The sequence below is a fragment of the Anomalospiza imberbis genome, chromosome 4 (assembly GCF_031753505.1).
Source record: "Anomalospiza imberbis isolate Cuckoo-Finch-1a 21T00152 chromosome 4, ASM3175350v1, whole genome shotgun sequence".
Classification (NCBI taxonomy): domain Eukaryota; kingdom Metazoa; phylum Chordata; class Aves; order Passeriformes; family Viduidae; genus Anomalospiza; species Anomalospiza imberbis.
This window is the reverse complement of record NC_089684.1, coordinates 50,066,659-50,086,902: the sequence shown is the minus strand read 5'-3', so window position 1 is coordinate 50,086,902 and position 20,244 is coordinate 50,066,659. Positions and strand designations below refer to the sequence as shown.

General features: G+C 39.7%; 1 protein-coding gene across 2 annotated transcripts in view; it reads left to right on the top strand.

Moving 5' to 3' along the window:
* Positions 1-6,199: 6,199 nt before the first annotated feature.
* Positions 6,200-20,244, top strand: part of FAM53A (family with sequence similarity 53 member A) — a 49,797-nt gene continuing 35,752 nt past the window's right edge. Inside the window, exons 1-3 of one of the 2 annotated variants that reach the window (XM_068188461.1) lie at positions 6,200-6,486; positions 13,288-13,342; positions 17,096-17,895. In XM_068188461.1, the coding sequence (XP_068044562.1) occupies positions 6,409-6,486; positions 13,288-13,342; positions 17,096-17,895 (933 nt within the window). In that variant the 5' untranslated portion in view covers positions 6,200-6,408. Of the gene's footprint in view, positions 6,487-13,287; positions 13,343-17,092; positions 17,896-20,244 lie in introns of both variants that reach the window. The other variant, XM_068188460.1, reaches the window with a different exon arrangement.

Here is a 20,244-nt window from a genome sequence, read left to right as displayed (position 1 = left end):
AATCTGTCTCCAGTGGCCATAAGTTGATGTAAAGGATGTCTTCTAGCCTATTCTTCTTGTTCCTTCTTGGCATTCTGTGCTGGAGTTGTGTCAACCTGAATCCAAGCTTGAACACTTCACAATACTGAAGTTTCCTTCTAATGAAAACTGGTTTATGAAAGCACTGCGTGGAGAAAGAGAAGAGGTTCTATAACTCATGAAATCTGCTTTCAGTCCTTTTAGAGAAACTCTAAATTGCAAATGTTGAAACTGGGTTCTTTGGTTTGTTTGTTCAGAGTTCTAGAATGTGTAGAGTGTGGTGTTAAGGCTTTGTTTTGTCACCTCTGGACTCTTCAGAGAGAACCGCTACAATTTAAACAGAATTTAGATGGTTGTGAACCAGTTTCTACAGAATACAAGCTAGGATTATAAACACTCCTCTTTGTCCCTTTTGGTCAGAAACAGTTATTCTAATGCACTGTTAAAAACCTCTTGGTAAAGAACCTCAGAAAATAAAGGGGTGCTAATTAATGGCATTGAGAGGACTCCTGAAATATAATATGTTGGAAATTGAGGTGTCCCCTTTTAGTACCAATTCCCTAAAATGTGGATTGATAATTTTATAGCTGTAGGAAACTTTCTGATTAAAACAGATTTGCGGAATAGCCACACCGCAGATTAATGCTGGAAAGAATAGAATCCAAATAATTCTCTTTTAAGTGCCTGCTCTCTACAACTTTTCTGGGCTAAAAGTTATTAATAATAGACTTATGTTGTAAGGAATGCTTAGCCTCTCTATGAACTTCTTAGCACTGTAGAAAATATCTATTTTTAGAAATAGAATATTCTCTTCCCTTTGGAAGTTGGAATTTTGCATTGCAGGAAACCAGACATTTTGTAGCTTTTTGTCAGATGGCATAAAGTATTAGCTTAGCAGTTTCTGAAAAGCTGGTCTTCCAACTTGGAGTTGCTTTGAGCATAAGTGGGATGGGACAGATGATGATCTGTTAAAACTTGATCAGTTTTATGTGGTGTTTCAATTTTGAAGTGCTTCTTCTTGGGTGCTGCAGAAAGTGCAAGGAGGCAAAAAAATCACATCACCTTTTATCTAGAGTCTAGTAGCAAAATCATCTAGATCTGGAGTTAGTACTGCTGCAGTGATTAGCTCCTTTGGCTTGCTGAAGCAGAGATAATATTTTTAAGGACCTACTTTATCCGAATTGGAATTTTGACTCCAGCTAATCCTTTTCTTCTGCTGGGAGCAAGCTAAGTGCATGTATGGGATTGTTGGTAAGAAAGGTTCCATGCAGCACTCAGAGCAAAGAGTAGGAAATAATATGAAGTAACAGAGGGAGCAACCCTCTGTGTTCTCACAGGTCATTTTAATGCCGTAGGCAGAAAAATAATGGAACAGTGATCACCATGAAACACCTACATTTGTGTTATGGGGAAATAATCTAAAAATCTTGTGATCTCTTCTTCTTTATCCAAGATAGAACTTCCAGAAACAGAGAAGAAATTGTTAGAAGTGTTTCAAACAAATGTAAATTTTCCCATTGAGATGAGCTGTTGCTGGAACATTTTGTCCTGCAGGATGCAGAGGAGGAGGAGGAGTGGGCTGGAAATGAGTCTGGCTGCCTTACTTTCTTAGAGCCAAGGAGAATTTTTTTTTTTGGGTTGGCTTTGTGTTCTTCATCAGGATTCTTCATCTCTTTGAAAGTAGCTTGTCAAACTGAATGAGCTTCTGACATCCTTTAATTGACTGGGAGGTTGGATAATATGTATTTTTAGTAGCCTTCCCCAAAAAAGACACTAATGATGTCACTGAGAAGATAGAGAATTTGTGACATGAGCACTTCTGTTCTATTGCCACTGTTAATTTTGGCAGAGATTTTACAAGTCATTACTACTTGTAGCTAAACTTTTAAAGAAATAAACCCTTTCTCCTTTAGTAGTACTATAGAAATATAATAACGAATCTTTACTTTTCTCAGCCTTCAGGATGAATAGAAAAGAACTTTAAATCAGAGACAGTGGTGATGCTGATTCCATCACAGCTCATTCTCTAGCTTTGAGGAATGTTAGCTTTGGCTTGTATTATTCCTTTTGATTAGTCTACCTTTCAATAACAAACAAACAAAAAAAAAACATAGCTTCTCTTCCTCCCCCACCTCTCACCTCTGTCCCTCAGCTCAAGATCATAGGAAGATTAAGTCTCTCCTAGGACAGAGACTGAGTAACATCTTTTGTTATGTGTGTTTATCTTGGAGGTCTCAGCTTGCTCACTGTCCTACCTAATCAGGCTCCACAAAGGATGGTGTGCTCAGGGAAAGATGGCCATAATCTTGTAGGACTCCATCCAACTTGGAGCTCCAAGGCCTATTGTTATCAGCTCAAGGCTTGGAGGATGCTCCTGTTTGAACTGGCAGCCCCTGGCTCTGCTGCTGCCTGTGGTGACAGCAGAGGTGTGTTACTTGTGCGCTGTGCTTCCAGGCTCTCTGGAGGCTGGGGCAGGACTGGATAGTGCCAAGATCTCTGCCATGAGGCAGCTGAAAACATGTAAATTCAGCAGCATCCTCATTGCCCTAACAAGGATGGTCAAATGGTTCATGTTACTGAAAATCCAATTAGTGTGAAGTGCTGAGGAGTTTGAGAGGGATTCAGCCTGATAAGCATAAAGAGTACGATAAGGAGAGACTGAAAAATAAACCTGGCTGCCTTTTACCAGCTCTAGAAAAATAGCATGATGGAAAAAGTACATAAAATAAACAGTTTGCTCTACTCTCGCTGTGGATCCATTAAATACATACCACTAAACCCTCAAAAAATAGAAAATTGGGTGAGGAGCTTCTCTCTAAGAGGTACTGAGGGACAAAAAGCTTATAAATACATAACAAAGATTTAAAATGACCACACCTGAGTCAAGCCATTCTGAAGACTCTCTTGTCTCCTGGCAGCCAATACTAATTAGCAAAGATGAGGGAAGCAATTCCTTGTAGAGTGTACATAGCTCAACCAGAGTGAACCGAGCGTTTGGTCTCTGAGTTAAGGTGCTGAGGCTGCAGGGAGGATTTCAGATCCCTTTTAGCTGCTAAGTTTGACCAATCAAAGGAGTACAAATTGGGAAAGGAAGATGGGAGCAAAACATGTTCAAACCATGCTTCAGGAGGAGATGCCTAATTTCTAATTAAAGAAGAATCTGCGTGGCTCAGTGTAGGAAATGCTGATGTCAACTGGCTTTCTTGTGTGGGGAATTTATTTTCTTTCTGATGCTGTGGTTGGATAGGTACTTGGACAAGCAGTGTCAGCATCCCACAGTGTTCCTAGACAAGCATTTGTGTCCAGTTCATGGCAAACCAGGCTGGGGAGCTGATCCAGCTGGAAACAGCATTTCCCAGTAACAAAAGGAAGTGTTTTGGTTTCATCCAGCTATAAAAATTCCTTGATCTAGTTCTCTGTGATGAGCAGAAGCACTTGTGCTGGCACACTGCTGTGGGCCACAAATAGCCAGAGAAGAGAATGTGTTGGCAGTTGTGATGGCAGCTGAGGTACATCAAACTGCAGCCTAGAATGGCTTTCAGTGGTAGGAGTGTGATGGTGACATTTCGGTGGTAGGAGTGTGTTGGTGACATTTTGACCACTTGAAACATTTGTTGTGTCATCCTTTATGAGAACTGCCCAGTAAGAACAGATTTCTGGTGTAAAACAGCTAATACCAATGTACTGATCAAGCACGTTCAAGAAGGGTGAGAAGGGAATTCACTTGTGAAGTGATCTTCTGATTGGAACTACACCCCCTGCTATCAGGGTTGTGCTTCATATTGAGAAATGGAGTTGACTTGTGATGGGGGAGCAGGAGAAAGTGGGAGCAGATAGATGAAGGTTTTTTGGGCTAACAGCACCTTTCATCCCTGCCCCATACTAAAAAATGAAACTTTGTCAATGGAGCAGGTCTCCATTTGAAAAATTATTGTATGAGCGGCTAAAGTGAATTTTTTTTTTTTTGGGGGGGGAGAGGGAGGTTCCACAGTGCCTGTATTTTGGAGCTGATTGGGTTCCATGCTGTCGGAAAGGGCCTGAATGGTTGCAGTGCCCAAATACTCTTCTCAGTAGCTGGTAAGATTTATGAATGTGAATAACTGCAATTCAGCATGATTCTGAAAGTGCTATGCTTCTGTGATTTCATTTGCTTTCCCTTTACCCTTGGATTCAATTGGTCCATTAACTGAAATCTAATGTCATTCTGTCTAGTCTCTCCTCATTTTAGCTTGTATTAAGCTGACTTAAAATTGCAGTGAGACATTTGAAGATTGGAAGTACTAAGCAAAATATAATTAACTGATTACAGATCAGTTTTTCTCCCATCTTTGGTAGTTTTACTGGATTTTGATTTTTTTTTTCCTTGAGGGAAATAAAACCCCACAATTTCTTCTATTGCCCTTCTTAATAGAAGTAACTATACCTGTGTTGAACTTTTCAGCTGATTCTTAATAGTAGCCTCTTAGTAGTGGAAACATTCATCCTAAACATGGATCTGAAAGTCTTTGCACCGGTTATGAATGATTTCAGTTGGTTTTCAATCTGTAAAGGAGCAACATCTGACCTCCAGTCAGCCTTTCTTGTGACTTCTATTCTGGATTTCCAGATTTACTTCAAACTCCACCAGGTTTAAAAAGGGCACAGCAATGTTGGATTGTGTTGCTCCAGATACTGCTGTGTTCACATGCTTGCCCTCAAACTTGGCTTCAATATTTCATGAACCACAGTTTGCTTTGATTGCTCACATTAAACAGTGTATGTGCCACCTTTACCAGTGAGTGTATGAACTTGTTAATATTTGACCTGGTGTGATTTCAGAACAAGATGTAAATATTTCGAGTTGTGTGCTTTCCTGAAAGATAGGACACATGAAGTAAAAACAGACCAGTTGAATTTCCAGCTATCTGTGTAGCATTATTTGTGGTGGAAGAGCATTTCTAAGCATTCTATCTTACAGCAAAAAGAAAGATATAGATAGATATAGGAACATGGCCAAAAGCTGGGCAGAAGTTACGTTTATGGGACAAGCTGTCAGGCTGAGGGAGGCTGGTGTGTAGCAGACTGCTGTGAAGGTAAAATAGTGCATGGTTAGCATATGAAAATAATATTTGAGGATGTACTTAAAGGCAACAGGTTTAAAATATAGTCTAACATCACCATTACTAATATTAATGTCTTAGTTTTAAGTGGGTTTAACTTGACTCATAGCCTCAAGTTGCTTTTTTTTCCTTGCTACTACTGGTTATTTAAACAGCTAATTAGTAGTGTAGAAGAGGCAATATTTTATGGAAATGTTATTTAAAAATAATTTTCTGCCTTTTTTTAACTGTAGATTTAAAATTAAGAAATGTAAGTAAGCTTATGGCCCTGGTAGCATCAATGTTCCTTCACAAAGTCTCATGTTTAAATTTGGAAATACCTCTGTGAAGATCTCTTTCTACTTTATATTCCATAAGTGGTTCCTGAACACGCTTGGCCAGCTTAAATCATCAAGAATGGTTAATGCAGGTCACTAGAGAGAGAAAATATGTAGAGGATGTTTAAGATAAAAAGAGGTAGCTGATGCACCTAGTGCTTTTGATTTGGATGACTGCTCACAGAATAAAGATATCAAAGCTGTTATCTGTGATACTTTTATGTGTATGGGAATCTGTCCTGGTTACCAGATCTGGTGTTTGCGACAGGTAACAATTATGTAACCTTTAAAGAAAACTGAAAAAAATGCAGGGCAGGATATTAAAAGTGGCTGAGGGTTTAAAAAGTGGGTATAGAGTTTGTTACCCACTGCTTCACTTTTCTTTTCAAGAGGTGATTAGTGATGAAAAAATACAGTAGAATGCTTTAACATGCCAAGTAGTGTTAAATGCAGTACAGTATGGTGGGTAAGTGCCTGTGTCATGTGCTGTTCTAATATACCTGGCTTAGGCTTTCCCTCTGCCTTGGATTAAACTCCTAGGTAGAAGCAGTTCAGTAGCAGGAAACAGCCAAATAGTGTACTCTGATCTGCACCATTACTGAGTGAAATTTTAATCAGTGAAATCTCAAATAGGAGTATACTTTCATGAGTTGAGATGCATAATCTGAAATGCCAGGCCATCAGCATTGGTCACAAAATGATATATTTACATGAGGGACTAGTCCAAATAAGAGTTGTGTTATTACAATACTTATGATGTATGCAAGAATTTTTGACTTCTTCCTTTTTTCTAATCCAATTTTACAGGAAACTAGACATGATACACTGACAGCATTTGGAAATAAACTTTGGCAGTAAGATGGAAGCAAAAATCTCAAGATTCTAGACCAAAACAGAAATGGCTCATGAGTATTGAAAGAAGAGACTGAAGAGCCTCCAGCACTTGTGTGAGCAGTGGAAAAGGAACAACTACCATGGTAACACTAATAACAGAAAAGCTGCAGAACCAGAGCTTGGATGATCTGACCTGTAAAACATACAATATTAATCTGGTAAGGATCTGCCAAAAGAACATGAAATAAATATGAAATGCCAAGTAACTCACAACTGCATAACAAATTGAAGAATGCAGATCAGCCAGAATTCAGCTATTTAAGTTAGGACTGGTTTGCAAGGTTGGGTGAGAGTTGTAATGGGAAGGAAAAGTCGATCTACAGTGTTTAGTCCATTTTTGAAGTGATGCTTTTTTACTTTAATGATTTTTTTAACCTTGCTACTTCGTTGTAAATAGCAAAAAGCCAGTTCTCTTCATGAAAGTGTTCTAATGACTGAAAAGGATTATCCAAGCTTCTTAGGATTCCTTTTTACTAGCAAAATGCACACGTACTTTTATGGGTTGAAGTTTCCTTCACCCCATACAGACCAGGTGCTTGATAGTTTTATATCTGACAAGAGTATTTATTTATAAAAATCCTTGACTGCCATGTAGGTAACTATCAGCACTGGGCAGTAGGAAAACAGCTCATCAAGTAAATACAGTTAAACTAAAAGTCAGGTTACTACCAGACTCTTGTTGATGCTAGTAGAGTGGATCCTGGCCTTTTCAGTGTCTCAGATGCCTTGTGCTCTGAAAAACTTTAGTTTTTGGTGTTATTCTTGCTGGTTTAATCTGAGTACATTGTATGGTTCAAGCATGCAATTCAGGCATGAAGAAATCTATTCTCTTCACATCTCTCTTGTGAATGAAATAGCTACTCCAGAGTGAGTAATGCAGAACAGTCTCTTGTCAGTTCTAGGTGCCTACCTGAGAACCCTGAAACCATGTTCTGTATGGAATGCACTAATTTTGTTTTACTGACTTTGATTACAGAGGCATCCTTCTGTAGGATAAACTTTAGTGTTCAGTGGGACACAAAATTACTTGACTAAATGTCAAGGTGTTGTTCAACACTAGTTCTGTTACTTTTTAAAATAATAGAAAAATCAAATACTGGACCTGAAGTATGTCAGTTACTTTTAAATTCTCTGTATTGTAACTTACTTAAACAACTGAACTGCTTCCTTATGGATTTCAAGAGCCCAAAGCAGGTGAAGCATACCTTGAATGTGGTGGAATTTGTGCACAAGCACCTGCAATTCTCATGTATGCAGTTCCTTGTCCAGTAAGGGTATGTAACAGTAGACATTAATTAAGCAGTTTTATTTCAAAACTGTAGTATGTCCATTTAGAGTTCTTCCAATAATTGATTTTACTTTTATTTCACCTTCCCCTTAAATATGTGCTGTTCTTGAAAGGCAGATTTAAGGTGTTGAAATGATGTTAACTCTCAGGAGAAGTGCATACTTCACTTGCATTTATTTTGTCTGGTTTGATGAAGCATTTGGGCTGTGCATCTTGTAGGAGAATCTGCTGTACCTGTGAACTGACAAAGTAATTTTAAACTAAACTCTGAGGCTTAATTTTGGGCCAATAATGACTTAGAGCCAGTAGCAGTGTTTAGTGACAAACATGTAGCAGCACCTTGTAATTTCCAGTCTTTTTACCAAGAGTCACTGAAGGTTTTGGACCACAGACCTCTAATAGCAGAGAAGGGCTTATTACTGCTTTTACACTGTGTGGAGTCTGCACAGGAGTGTGTTGGCTGTAAGGCTGTAACGTGTTGTAGGTTGGTTGGTTTTTAGTCCTCTCCTTATCTGGACTTACAATAAAGCATGAAAAAGAACAAGTAGAGTGGAAAATGGCACATGATGTCTCATCAGTTGTTTCGTCCCCAGCCTTCTCCTGTTCCTCTCCTCCTTTTTATCTGTCAAGTAATTGGTTTTGTAAGTATTTTAGTTCTTACAGAAAATAGGTTCTGAGGACAGGATCAAGTTCTGTTTGTACACAATGGCACCCTGAAAAAGTGTGGAAATTGCATAGTGAGGTGTGGAAATAAAGAAGCAAGTGTGAATAAAAGTGTGCAAGTAGGTTGCTCCCTACTAAAAAGGACTCATGGAAGCAAATAATGACTTCCTGACTAAAATGTGAACCTAAGATGATAAAAAGTGTGCTTTTTCCACTGGTGAAGGCAAATGCTAAATGTTACTAAGAGAAAAAGACTGCTGGTGATAGTCTGGTATCACTTCTAGCACATTTAGGCTTTTTGGCAAGAAGTTGAGGTTAATGCTGTAGTTTCTTCTAATAGCAGTAGCAGTTTGGAGCAATTCTGAAGTGATCTTGGCTGCACCTTTTGTTACTTGTGCTGGCACAAAGTTCTGTGACACCATGTGGTGACCCTCATTGTGAGCTGATTGAGGATTAAGACCAACTTTTCTTGCCTGGGTTAATGTAGTTAAACGTTATCAGTTTTGTGATATCTTTCACTGTGCATCTGCACAAGTGTCTGGGCACAAGTAGATAAAATAGCTGGGGAAAAGCTATTCTATTATACAGCTCATGAATGAGGGTTATAAAAGCAAAAAGAATAGCTCTTTCAAAGCTATGTACTGTGTAGCCGAACTGGCACAAAGACAACATGTATAGGACATAGTACACTTTTTCATTTGTGTAAGCTGTGTGGTGACCAAGTACCTCTTTTATGTTGTAAAATACTGGCTGCAGCTTTTTACTGCTCTGTTAAATGACATGCTAATTTTCCAAGCTGGTGTAATTCAGCCCAGGGCATGCTCAGTGATGTTGTACAGCCTTGTCCTGCACCTGCCTTCCAGAAAATGACTGGGGTGGCTTGCTGTAGAAGCAGGAAGGTTGTCCCAAGCTTTTTTGCTCAGTTTGGGTACTGTAGCTCACAAGGTAGTGTCCCTGGTTGCTCAACTCTACCTCACAAAAGAGGTGTGAAGTTCTCGGAGCACATTGTGGCTTTCATGGGTTGACAGCAGCACTAAATCAAATAGTTGGTCTCTAGTCCCTTGAATCTCAGAACTTTCATAGAGCTCAGAAGTCTAGGATTTTTCTGTATTCTGACTAAACTTGTACCTTTTTCATATTGCTGTATAGAATCTCATGTTAGTTTGTGCAGTAACAGCATATGAGCTGTAAGACTTCAGGGTGTGATATTAAGTAGGAAACATTAGCAGTGCCAGTCAAGGATTTGTGAAAGGAACAAGTTTTACTGTAAAACCACTCCAGGCATGTTGGGGTTTCATTATTTTTAATTTTTGAGGCTTTTTTATAGTGAAAGATGTAGAATTAGACTCTTCCTCAGAGGAAAAGCCACTGGTTAGACTACTTGACTTAATCACTTCTTTGCATCCTGAGAAAAGGTCGAAGTATTCCTCCTCATTATTTCATACCCACTCATATTTGGAGGATATTTGGTAGAGAAATGGAGGTCTGACATGGCCCATTTAAATGGAGTCACATCTGTATGGTGGTGGTTAAATTAGTATTTGAATGATAAACAATGGCTTCCCTGTGGTTTGGAAAGGATACTGGTAAATTGGAGGAACTCAAATATACTTGGAAACTGGAAAAAATGCCTTGAAATTAAAGCCATTAATGTTAAAAGTATGAAGATGTCATTTTGAGTATAATGAGGAGGGATAGCACAAGCTGTGAAGTCCTTAATGCAGTACATTGGAGTGTAGAAGAATAGCCAGAATTGGTTTTGTTACAGTTGGTTTCTGCTAGCAAAGAGCACTTAAAATTAGTGATGCAAATTGTAATTAGTTGTCAGCCTCACTTGCACAGCTCTTCCACTCACTCAGTTCAGACTAGGTGTCTTTTCAAGTGAGTATTTTAATGAAATAACAGCTGTTAAGATTCAGAAAACCAACTGAAACTTGCAGCACTGTCCTAAATGTTTCCTTTCCTTTTGAGCGTGATCTCTCCCAGATGCACAAAAGAGATTCTATTTGTGAACAAGCATTTCAAAGTAGATCCACTTCTTGGCATGAAGCAAACAATTCTAACCGCAGGTGAAACTTGTCGTTTCATTGTTTTACATGGCTATCTTAAAATATGTCATTATTTCCCTAATAAATTCTCCAGAGGCATGAGATCTTGGTGGATGTTTTAACATCTGTTCAAAAAGCAGTAGTTGCAAAATGGATGTGTTTCCTCTTCAGGAAAGTGACCATTGAATAATTTGGCCTTATTCTAAGAAGATTTCCTTCACACAAAGGGTAGCAGACTTCCCTATCAAGGTTCTTAGCAATTGCAAGCTCTTTTCAGGCATAAGCACAAAATAAAGTATTAATTGAGGAAGCTTCAGGTAGCTCCTAGCACAAAAGGAATGAGTGAGGGGGTAGAGTGTGGCCAGCCCAGGAGAGCTGATAAACTGGTTCAGTGCTCTGTTACAGTAATATCTAGTGGGACTTGTGCCATGTGCTGTATAGATAAAAAAAATCCTCCCTCCTATAAAGAATTTACAGCCTGACAGGGTCTTCTCAAGTTTGGGCTTCCAGATGTGGTTAAAATACACCAACAGACACTGTTTCCAAGTATTTTTGTTTCAGTTATAGAAAGCCAAGCATATGTTGTAAAGGAGATTTGTTACTTACTGTCCTCTTAGTCACTCAAACCTTATTTCAGTGCCTTGAGCTTTTGCTGGAAATAGTGCAGCTTACTCTTCCTTTCAGCATGTGATGTCACATGTCATGTTCTTACAGTTTTTGGTCTGAATCTCCAAAGAATTAGCAAAGAAATTTTTTTTGTGACTTAGCAGGATTCTGTGTAAAAGATCCCACGTTGCAGAGGAGATATGTCTGCTTTGTCATGGAACTGAGCACTGACTTCTCCGGAACCTGGTCAGAAATAGCTGTAAGGACAAGGTTACTGTCTGAGTTAGAGAACATTGCAGTTAGAGAACACTGCAGTTCTCTGAAGGACAAATAGTCTGTTTGTATGTGATCCTGCTTGTTCCATGGTCCCCCTGAAAAATTATTTCAGTGCTCTGCAGTTGTCAAAGATAAAGTAGTTTAGTGTCTAACTGATGGACAAGGCTTTTTCAGGTGGTAGAAGTACAGGTAATCAAATAACTTGGGCATTCATGAACAGAACCTTGTTAAAGATGCATTTGCCTGAAATCTGTAAAAACCAAGTAGGATTGTCCTTGAGGTTCTTTTCCTTATAAGCATTGAATATCTTGGCCTGTCTGAATAAATAGTCTTTTAAACATCTCTAACTATTATTCCCATATTAACTCATTATTTTCATCTGGCTCAGAATAAATCAGCTGTAAGACTTTTTGACACAGAATTTTGTTACAAAACCACATTTTCTGTGGCTTCTGTATGATAGTTGAATAGGTTGGTACTGCCTTTTATTTGGGAAATGATGGAAAGGAAGAATTTGTTGGAAGACCTTATCCATTCCATGTCTTGTCCATTTCCCCTTCAGGGACAGCTGATATGTAACTAATGTTACCTTAATGTGCTCCTGTGTTTCACATGAAGCTGGTACCTGATTCAAGTAAACGGGGGTGCTGGCTTTTTAAATGTGAATTCTATGGAACTGGCAAGTTGCGGACTTCAAATGGTGTGAATTGGACTAATTAACAGCAGATCCAATGGAGATTTAAACTTGGAGTTCTGCTGTTTACTCAGAGTAGCTTCTTTAAAAGGAGGTTACACATCCATCTACAGATGCGTTTACAAAGTAAAAATAAAATGGTTTGTCTCATATGCAGATACTAATAAAAAATAAGATTAATAATCATTGCTGTCCTATCCTTTAATTTGTTCTTTCTTACCTGTGAAACAATAACACCAAGGGAATATTACCACAGCTCAGTGTTTGTCTCTGTGGGGCTTAAGGATATGAAGTTGTCACTAGCACTATGTGCTGCTGTACAGAAAAAAAAAAGAAAAAGCTTTGTAGCCCAAGGATGTTTGTTTAAAAATTGACTTTGTATCTGGAAAGGAAGTGTATGTACAATGCTATCTTCTTTGGCTGTACACAAAGAACAATGTTCACATAAAGTGTGTTGCTGTTTTTTAAAGCAATCTTCCTCTCCATCCTGAGGTGGTGGTGGGGGAGTGAATAATGACCCTTGGGTTGATGGAGCTATGAGCCATTTATTTATAGCTCCTTTATAGGATGCTGGATTTGCAAGGTCTGTGCTTTGTCTGAAAAATCTAGACCATTAAGAATGCCTTTGTAGTAATATTTTTTGTTAAATTAGTTACAAACTTGTCTTTCTGTGTAGATACTACTGATGAGGCTTAATTGAAAGCCTTTGCACATAGACCATGTTTTAAGCATGGCTGTTAATTTGTTTTCCACCAATAAGCTGAGATTTAAAAAGCAGTCAGTCTGCTAAAGATGTTATGATGATAGGAAAGATATTTTTCAATGGCTTTTCTACTTGGAAGAAGTAAAAAAAAATTCACTGCATTGATTATAAGAAAATGTAAAATACTAATAAAGCCTGATTGCAGCAGTGTCCATGGTGGTGAACTTCAAGTCCTTGTATATTTAATTTAGATAAAGCTATTCCTGTCCCTTAGTTGAAGATAAAGTGTTTTGCCTTCCAGCCTTAAGATTGAAAATGGAAACCCAACTGCCAGATTGTAATTTCCTCTCTGCTGAAATGAGAACTGGATCAAAGCTCTTTCATTAAGGATGAATTATCACTCTTAATTTTCCAGTTTATTCGCATGGGCTAATGTTGTAACTCTTGAAACAGTTTGATACTTAGCAATATATCAGAAAACAATTCAAATAATTTGGTGCCAGAGGCTTATTTATAAAGATCAGCTGTTCAGGAATTTCTTCAAATTACATTGGAAAACCCCATCTTCTAAAGGCATTATTAACTGCACATATAGGAAAACTAAAAACTGCATGCAGTTTCCTTGAAGTGAATGCTGACTCTTTCCACAGTTAAAACTTCTTTTTTTCTGATTGATTTCAGTACTCATCTGAGAAGCTGAACAAAAGTGGCAGCTTGTTCCCTTTCGAAATCAATGGTAAGTTCTTCAGAAACCTTAGCTGTGTTTTACTGAGGTAATTGGTATAGCAAGCAGCCTTTCTTTTGTAAATAAGGTGAGGGGGATGGAGCATGCTGCTGTAGAGCCTGCTGGTTTAAGCTGGTCTTTGAACAATACTGGGAATAGCTGGTTGTTAATTTTGTACTTGTGATCTGCTTTGCATAGTAAAAAGCCCTTGTAACACTTTTTTTTCTTGTTCAATATCTGCCTTGGTGTGCAGAAGCACACTATTGCTGTTTCTCATGTTAAACATCTTCAGATTCCTCAGCTAGTAGAAATCTTTGTACACGTTATTATATTCTTTGCCACACAGACCATCCACCATGATGCAAAACAGCAGTTGAAGTCTAGTGCCCTCATAGAAGTGTTATTTGCTTCTATTCCCCCTTGGTCCTATTAGAATAAGTTTCATCTAGCAAAAACAAGAGGTCCAGTTATTGATATGTGAACTTTGTACTGCCTTATTAAGGGGTGGAGTTGAAATTTTGCATTTTATGTTTTCTCTGAGCAAGGAGGACTTTTATTTGCTCAGTGGGATTCCTCATAAAACGTGAATCTTGGTTTGTGAGAAGTTTCAAATGGTGCTTTGTTTAAATATCACAACCAACTAGGCAGGTATCCTGGTGGGAGTCTGTTACAGACCACCCGACCAGGATGAAGAGAGGCAGACAAAATACTCTGTAAGCAGCTGGGAGAAGCCTCACAATTGCTAGTCCTTGTTGTCATGGGGGACTTCAATTTACCAGATGTCTGCTGGAAATACAATACAGCAGAGAGGAAGCAGTCCAGGAGGTTCCTGGACTTCGCGGAAAAAAACTCCCTGATGCAGCTGATGAGTGAGCTCAGCCAGGGGAGATACCCTGGTGGTTTTAAACAGGGAAGGACTGGTGGATGATGTGGTGATCAGAGGCTGCCTGGGGTGTTTGATCCTTGGGGAAAGAAAGAGGCAGGGTTTAGGAGAACTGCCACCTTGAACTTCTGGAGGGCAGACTTCAGCCTGTGTAGGAGGCTGGTTGGCAGAATCCCTTGGGAGGCAGTCCTGAATGACAAAGGAGTCCAGGAATGCTGGATGTGCTTTAAGAAGGAAATGTTAAAGGTGCAGGAGCAGGCTATCCCATGTGCTGAAAGATCAGCCAGTGGGGAAGATTATTGGCCTGATTGAACAGAGAGCGTTGGCTGGAGCTCAAGGCTAAGAAAAGAAGCCAGGAGAGTTGACCTTTGGAGGGAGGGGAAGGGAACTCAGGAGGACTATAAGGATGTCAGGTTATGCAGGGAGACAATTGGAAGGGCCAGAGTTCAACAAGAAGCTAATCTGGCTACGGCCATAAAACAATAAAAAATGTTTCTATAAATGCATCAGCAACAAAAGGAGGGCTAAGGAGAATCTCCATCCTTTACTGGATGCAAGGAGGATATAGGGACAAAAGATGATGAAAAGCTGGGGTGCTTAATGCCTTCTTTGCCTCAGTCTGTAACAATAAGACCAGTTGTTCTCTGGGTACTCAGCCCCTTGAGGTGGAAGACAGGGATGAGGAGCATCCATAATCCAAGGGGAAATGGCCAGACATCTCCTACATCACCTAGACCCACACAGGTCTGTGGGGCTGGATGGGATCCACCCAAGAGGACTGAGGGAGTCATGGATGGGCTCACTGAGCCACTCTGTCATTTATCAGCAGTCCTGGCTCCCTGGGGAGGTCCCAGGTGACTGGAGGTCACCAAATGTGACACTCATCTACCAGAAGGGCCTGAAGGAGGATCTGGGAGCTACAATCCTGTCAGTCTGGGCTTTATGAAAGGCAGGTCCTGCTTGACCAACCCAATCTTCTCTAACAAGATGATCTGTCTTGTGCATGAGGGAAAGGCTTCTCCCAAATAACAGGTGACAGGACAAGAGGAAACAGTCTCAAATTGCACCAGGGGAGGGCTAGATTGGATGTTGGGAAAAATTTCTTCACTGGAAGGGTTGTCAAGTATGGAAACTGGCTGCCCAGGGCAGTGGTGGAGTCACCATCCCTACAGGTATTTAAAATACATGTAGATGTGGCACTTCGGACATGGTTTAGTGGTGGACTTGGCAGATTTAAGTTAATGGTTGGACTCTGATCTTAGAGCTGTTTTCCAGAGTAAATTATTAGGTACTTTTGCCATGTAAACAATGAAAACAAATTGACTTTTTTTTAACATTATACTTTTAAATAAGTCTCCTAGCCTGGAAGTTTTAAAAAATCAGGTGAGTCCCAGCTAGGAAATTATCCTACAGTAGATGCTAGGAGTTTCATGCATTAGCTGGACCCCATTGTGTTGGCTCTTTTACTTGCATTGAATTATGGATGGTCTCTGCCTTGAAGAGCTTGCATGCTTAAGGCAAAGCACAGTATGTGGTTGTACCCATCTGAAAGAATGGAGGAGGAAGGACAGAGGAATTCTAATAAAACATGTTTGAATAGGCCAGCTGTCTGCACAGTTAAATGATTTTGAGACAATAGGGTGTTCTTTAAATAAGATCCAAATAAACAGGATAATCCATGACATACTTTGGGCATGGAACATGTACAACTATTTGGGTTTGCAACTTTTAAAGCTACTCAGCAAGTCATTTAGCTGTGTATTACTCTAAAACTTAGTTTAGAAAATCAACCATAAGAATATACTAGTATTCAGTGTTTAGGCTCTATCTAGGTTCTTAAAATAGGTGTATGGGAATAAATGGGTATTTTAAATGTTCTTTCTTTAAAGCCAGGATAAGTGAAACTTATTTGGCTAATTGGTTTAAATTAGCAAATTTTCTAACCAAGCATGAAGCACTGTTAGCTGGCCAACAGTTTTGCTGCTTTTCAATTTGCAAATCCAAAGTCTGCTGTAGTTCTTCTTACACTTCATTGTATAATGTGGAGGAACAGCTGTAAAATGTGCAGAATGTTCTCAAAGAAACGCTTCACAAAAGAGAGAGAGGCTGCACTGGCAGACTGCTTTTAACCCAGCGTTGCCACTTCAGATGAGAAGTTGTGCACTATGTCTGCATTCACAGTAAGACTTGCAGGAGGTTCTTAAGGGATACTTTATGCATTAAATTAAGATTTGGAGTTTTTTCTTATAGTCAGAGTGTAAGGGGGGAAGTAACAGTCTTCAGTCTGATTTAACCTATACTGTTTCTAATTTAAAGTAAAGCTTTTCAGAGCAGAGAATGTGAACACCCTTTGGAAGTTTTCTTTAATAAGGTGTTTCTAATAGAAAAGCATAAGAGCTAAATGAATAACAGCAGTCTGAAGTGATTATCCTGCTCTTGAATATAAAAATAAAAAGTTCCCTGATGGCTTCTCATGTTGTTAATCTGTTTTGGTTGTACCTGAGGTTGTTCACAATTCTGTGATTTAATTATAGTGTGTTCTGTGCACTAGAAAACTGTCCTGTTGCTCACTGAAAAAAAAATTGTAGTTATTCAGTGTAAAGGAAAAAGTATTAACAAGGTACATATATGTTGGAATGCCTAGATTGGTTCCTGATTAAATACTTTGGTCTTTGTGTTTTTGAATTTTCTCCTTTTTTTTGTGTGAAATTTTGATTAGGAACTGGGTATTTATGGCTCATCGTTCTAAAGATGATTTTGATGGCTTTACATTAAACTGGGTTTAACACAAATTGTTCTTTTCTCCTTTCATCTTTCACCTGTTTTTTTTTTTTTTTTTTTTTTTTTTTTTTTTTTTTTTTTTTTTTTTTTGCTTTCAGAAGACAGTCCTTGGAAAGCTTTAAATGGGGGTTACCCAATCCAGCCTGACACAACCAGGAATTCAGCTTACCCTTTCCCAGCGTGCCCGTTCAGCACCAGCGCCGCCAGCAATGGCGGCCTGCCGTGGCAGCAGGAGCCCTCCAACACGTCCATGGTGTCGGGATGGATAAGTGAGTTAAACCTGAACGAGAACTCGGGCCAGCCCCTGGCACCGCCCACCAAGCGCCACTGCAGGTCCCTGTCGGAGCCGGACGAGCTGGCTCGCTGCCGCTCCCCCTGGAAGCCCGGCAGCTCCAAGGTTTGGACTCCTGTGTCAAAGAGACGCTGTAACAGCGGCGGCAGCGCTACCTTGCAGCGCTGCAACAGCCACGGAAGTGCCACCTTGCAGAGAAGCACAAGCATCAGCCTGCCACAAAACATCCTGTCCCTAAACAACGTCTTCACCATCACCAGCTTCAACACCTCTCCAGTACCCAGACCTTCCTCTGCCAGCAGCGGGTTTGTGGACAGCAGCGAGGGCAGCACGAGCTCCAGCACCCGCTGGAATTCCGGAGGCCCTTGTGACTTTAACCCAAGGCGCCGCCTGTCCCTCTCCCAGGAGCACATCACCGAGACAGGGAATCTCTTGCCTTCAGCCAGCAGCACTCCCACCTCCACACCCGAGCTCAGCCGGCGGCAGGGCCTGCTGAGGTGCCGCTCGCAGCCCTGCGTCCTGAACGAAAAGAAAAGCCGGCTGAAGCGCAGACGGGAGGAGGATGTACGATGGAACAGGCCATCGTTAGACTTTTTTAAAATGACACGGGTGAGATTTTACTTTCCTCAGTGTGGGAAGGGAGCTCTTGCAGAAAGGCTGTTTCTAGATCAGTGGCACTAATTTGTAGTTGTTGCAGATTTGCTTGTGCCCTGTCTATCACATTTGGCAGGAGAGCAAAGGTTGCTTGCACTATACCCTAAAGCAACTTAGATTTTGCTTGTGAAGCTCAGTTCCTGAAGTCTGTTCTACTTGATACAGAATGCTGAGAGCTCTGAAAAGATGCTTAAAAGCAGAGGCCACAGAAAAATGGCTTGCTTTTTGAAAAGCAAGGAAGCCACAGGGAATGGAGCAGACATGGTAGCAAAAAGTTGATACCACTGTGTTCCCCAATGCAATGATTTCTGAATAATCTTACTGCAAATCTGTTTGATTAAGCCTTCCCTTGGTTTGAGTAATTCTATGAAGCTAAATAAGAGCAAGCAAAGTCCTGTATAAATGGATTAACTAAAGAAGCTGCAGATAAGCAGTTGGAAAGAGATAGTATTCTAATACGGCAACTGCAGGTGCTCTAGCTCTATGTAGAGGTGTTTTACTCCAGAATTTCATTTGGAATTCTACTTCCCTACTCATGAGAGTACAGGTGCTGATTCATGAACTAGAAAACTTCAGTTCATGCCTATACTTTGTATGTAATACAAATGCATATAACAGAACTAATTTTTTTGGAGTTTCTTGGTCGACAGAGTTGAGCGTTACAGTTCAAAATGTAAAACTGAATCTAACATTATGGCCAGAGAACGCTTTGTGCTTGTGCATAAAACCCTACAGCCTTCAGTAGATACCAGACTTGGAAGGCTTGTGTGATAGTTCTGTTGTGACTAGTGGTGAGGAGACAGCAAAAGTAGCAGCAAAATTGTAAGGAAGGGACATAGTTGTGCACCAGTGTCCCTGGATGTGAGGCACTGTGCCAAAGAAAAGCTGAATAGGACACTGTGTTGGCTAAAACATGCAGTTTGTGGTACCCCAGTATTAGGAGGCTTTACATCAAAATACCAGTAAGATAGATGCTGGAACTGTCTGATGCTAACTAATTTATATCCACTTGGCTAAAAGTCTCTATGATGACAACTGTCCTTCCCTTGTACTTTGGTGAAACTACTTCCTTATATCTTAAAGGATTTTCCTCAGTAAAAATACAGCATTTTTGGTGAAGCTGTGGGGGTAAAGCAATCTGTTTAGTTACTGATAAGGTTGGTAACCAGTTCTGTTCTAGGTATGACTTAGTGTTCTGAGTTTTGGCTAAGATGCAATTTTACTAATTAGCTAATCAGATCTTACCTGTTTCTTTGTGTTAATCACTGTTAGGATTAGTTTGCTAATCTAGACCAGAAGTATTATTGGATTTGCCTTTCAACTGCCTGTGTGGTCTAATGCAGGTTTCTTTATGTAAAATTTAAAGCCTGCCCCTTTTTTTGGCTAGGCTCAATGCTTGCATTCTTCAAGCTATGGAGGTGAGATGCAATATTTCAGGCTACTGAATAGCTTCAGTTGCTCAGATCTTATGCCTTTTAAATAATCCATTTAGCAGTATGTATGGAGGAAACCTGTCACAGCCTATAGGAAGTTTTTTGGCTGTTCAGAGTTGCTGCAGAATTGTATGTGACACTAATATTTAGCCAGTCTTGACTACTTTTTCCTGTAAGACTATTTTGAAGTGATGATTTCTTGATGAGTAGTTTATTCTGCAGTGTCAAGACCTGATGTTTTCTTTCCAGCTCTTTCAGTAGAATCTTCCTATTAAGATACTACTGTGTTCTTAATCAAAGGCACAAACTATGGCTTGGAAATGCATCAATTTCCAAACATGCTAAGCTTTAATGAAAGCATCTGTTAAAAAACAGGGCAAGTACTGGAAACATTTGAAGTAAAAATTGAATTAAGTTTCCAAGAAATATCAGCGCTTTTTTAGAATGTCATCTTGCTTACCCATTTTATTGTTAAAAGTCTTCATATCTTAACTTCTCTGCATGCCCCAAATCCTGGCAGATGTAAATGCTTTGAAATTTACATTGTGGTCTTAAGTGAAATTACTGCTGTGCCAAAATATCATGAGCCAATACTACAGAAGGCTTGTTTTGAAGTGTCACACAAGGTGTCCTTTATCTGCATAGAGCTCAGTGAAGATCAGGACTACCATTAGGGAAAGTTCAGTAAGACCTTCCTTTCATGTATCTTGATGGCTCCTTATTGTTTCCAAAAATACTTTTTCTGTGATTTCAAATTCACTTCCAAGTCAGTTTATGAAAACAAGCGCTTTTAAGGATTTTTGTTTTAAGCTTTACTGCAGATATTCTGATGTTATCAAATCTTTCTAAAAAACTCAACTTACCAAGTACT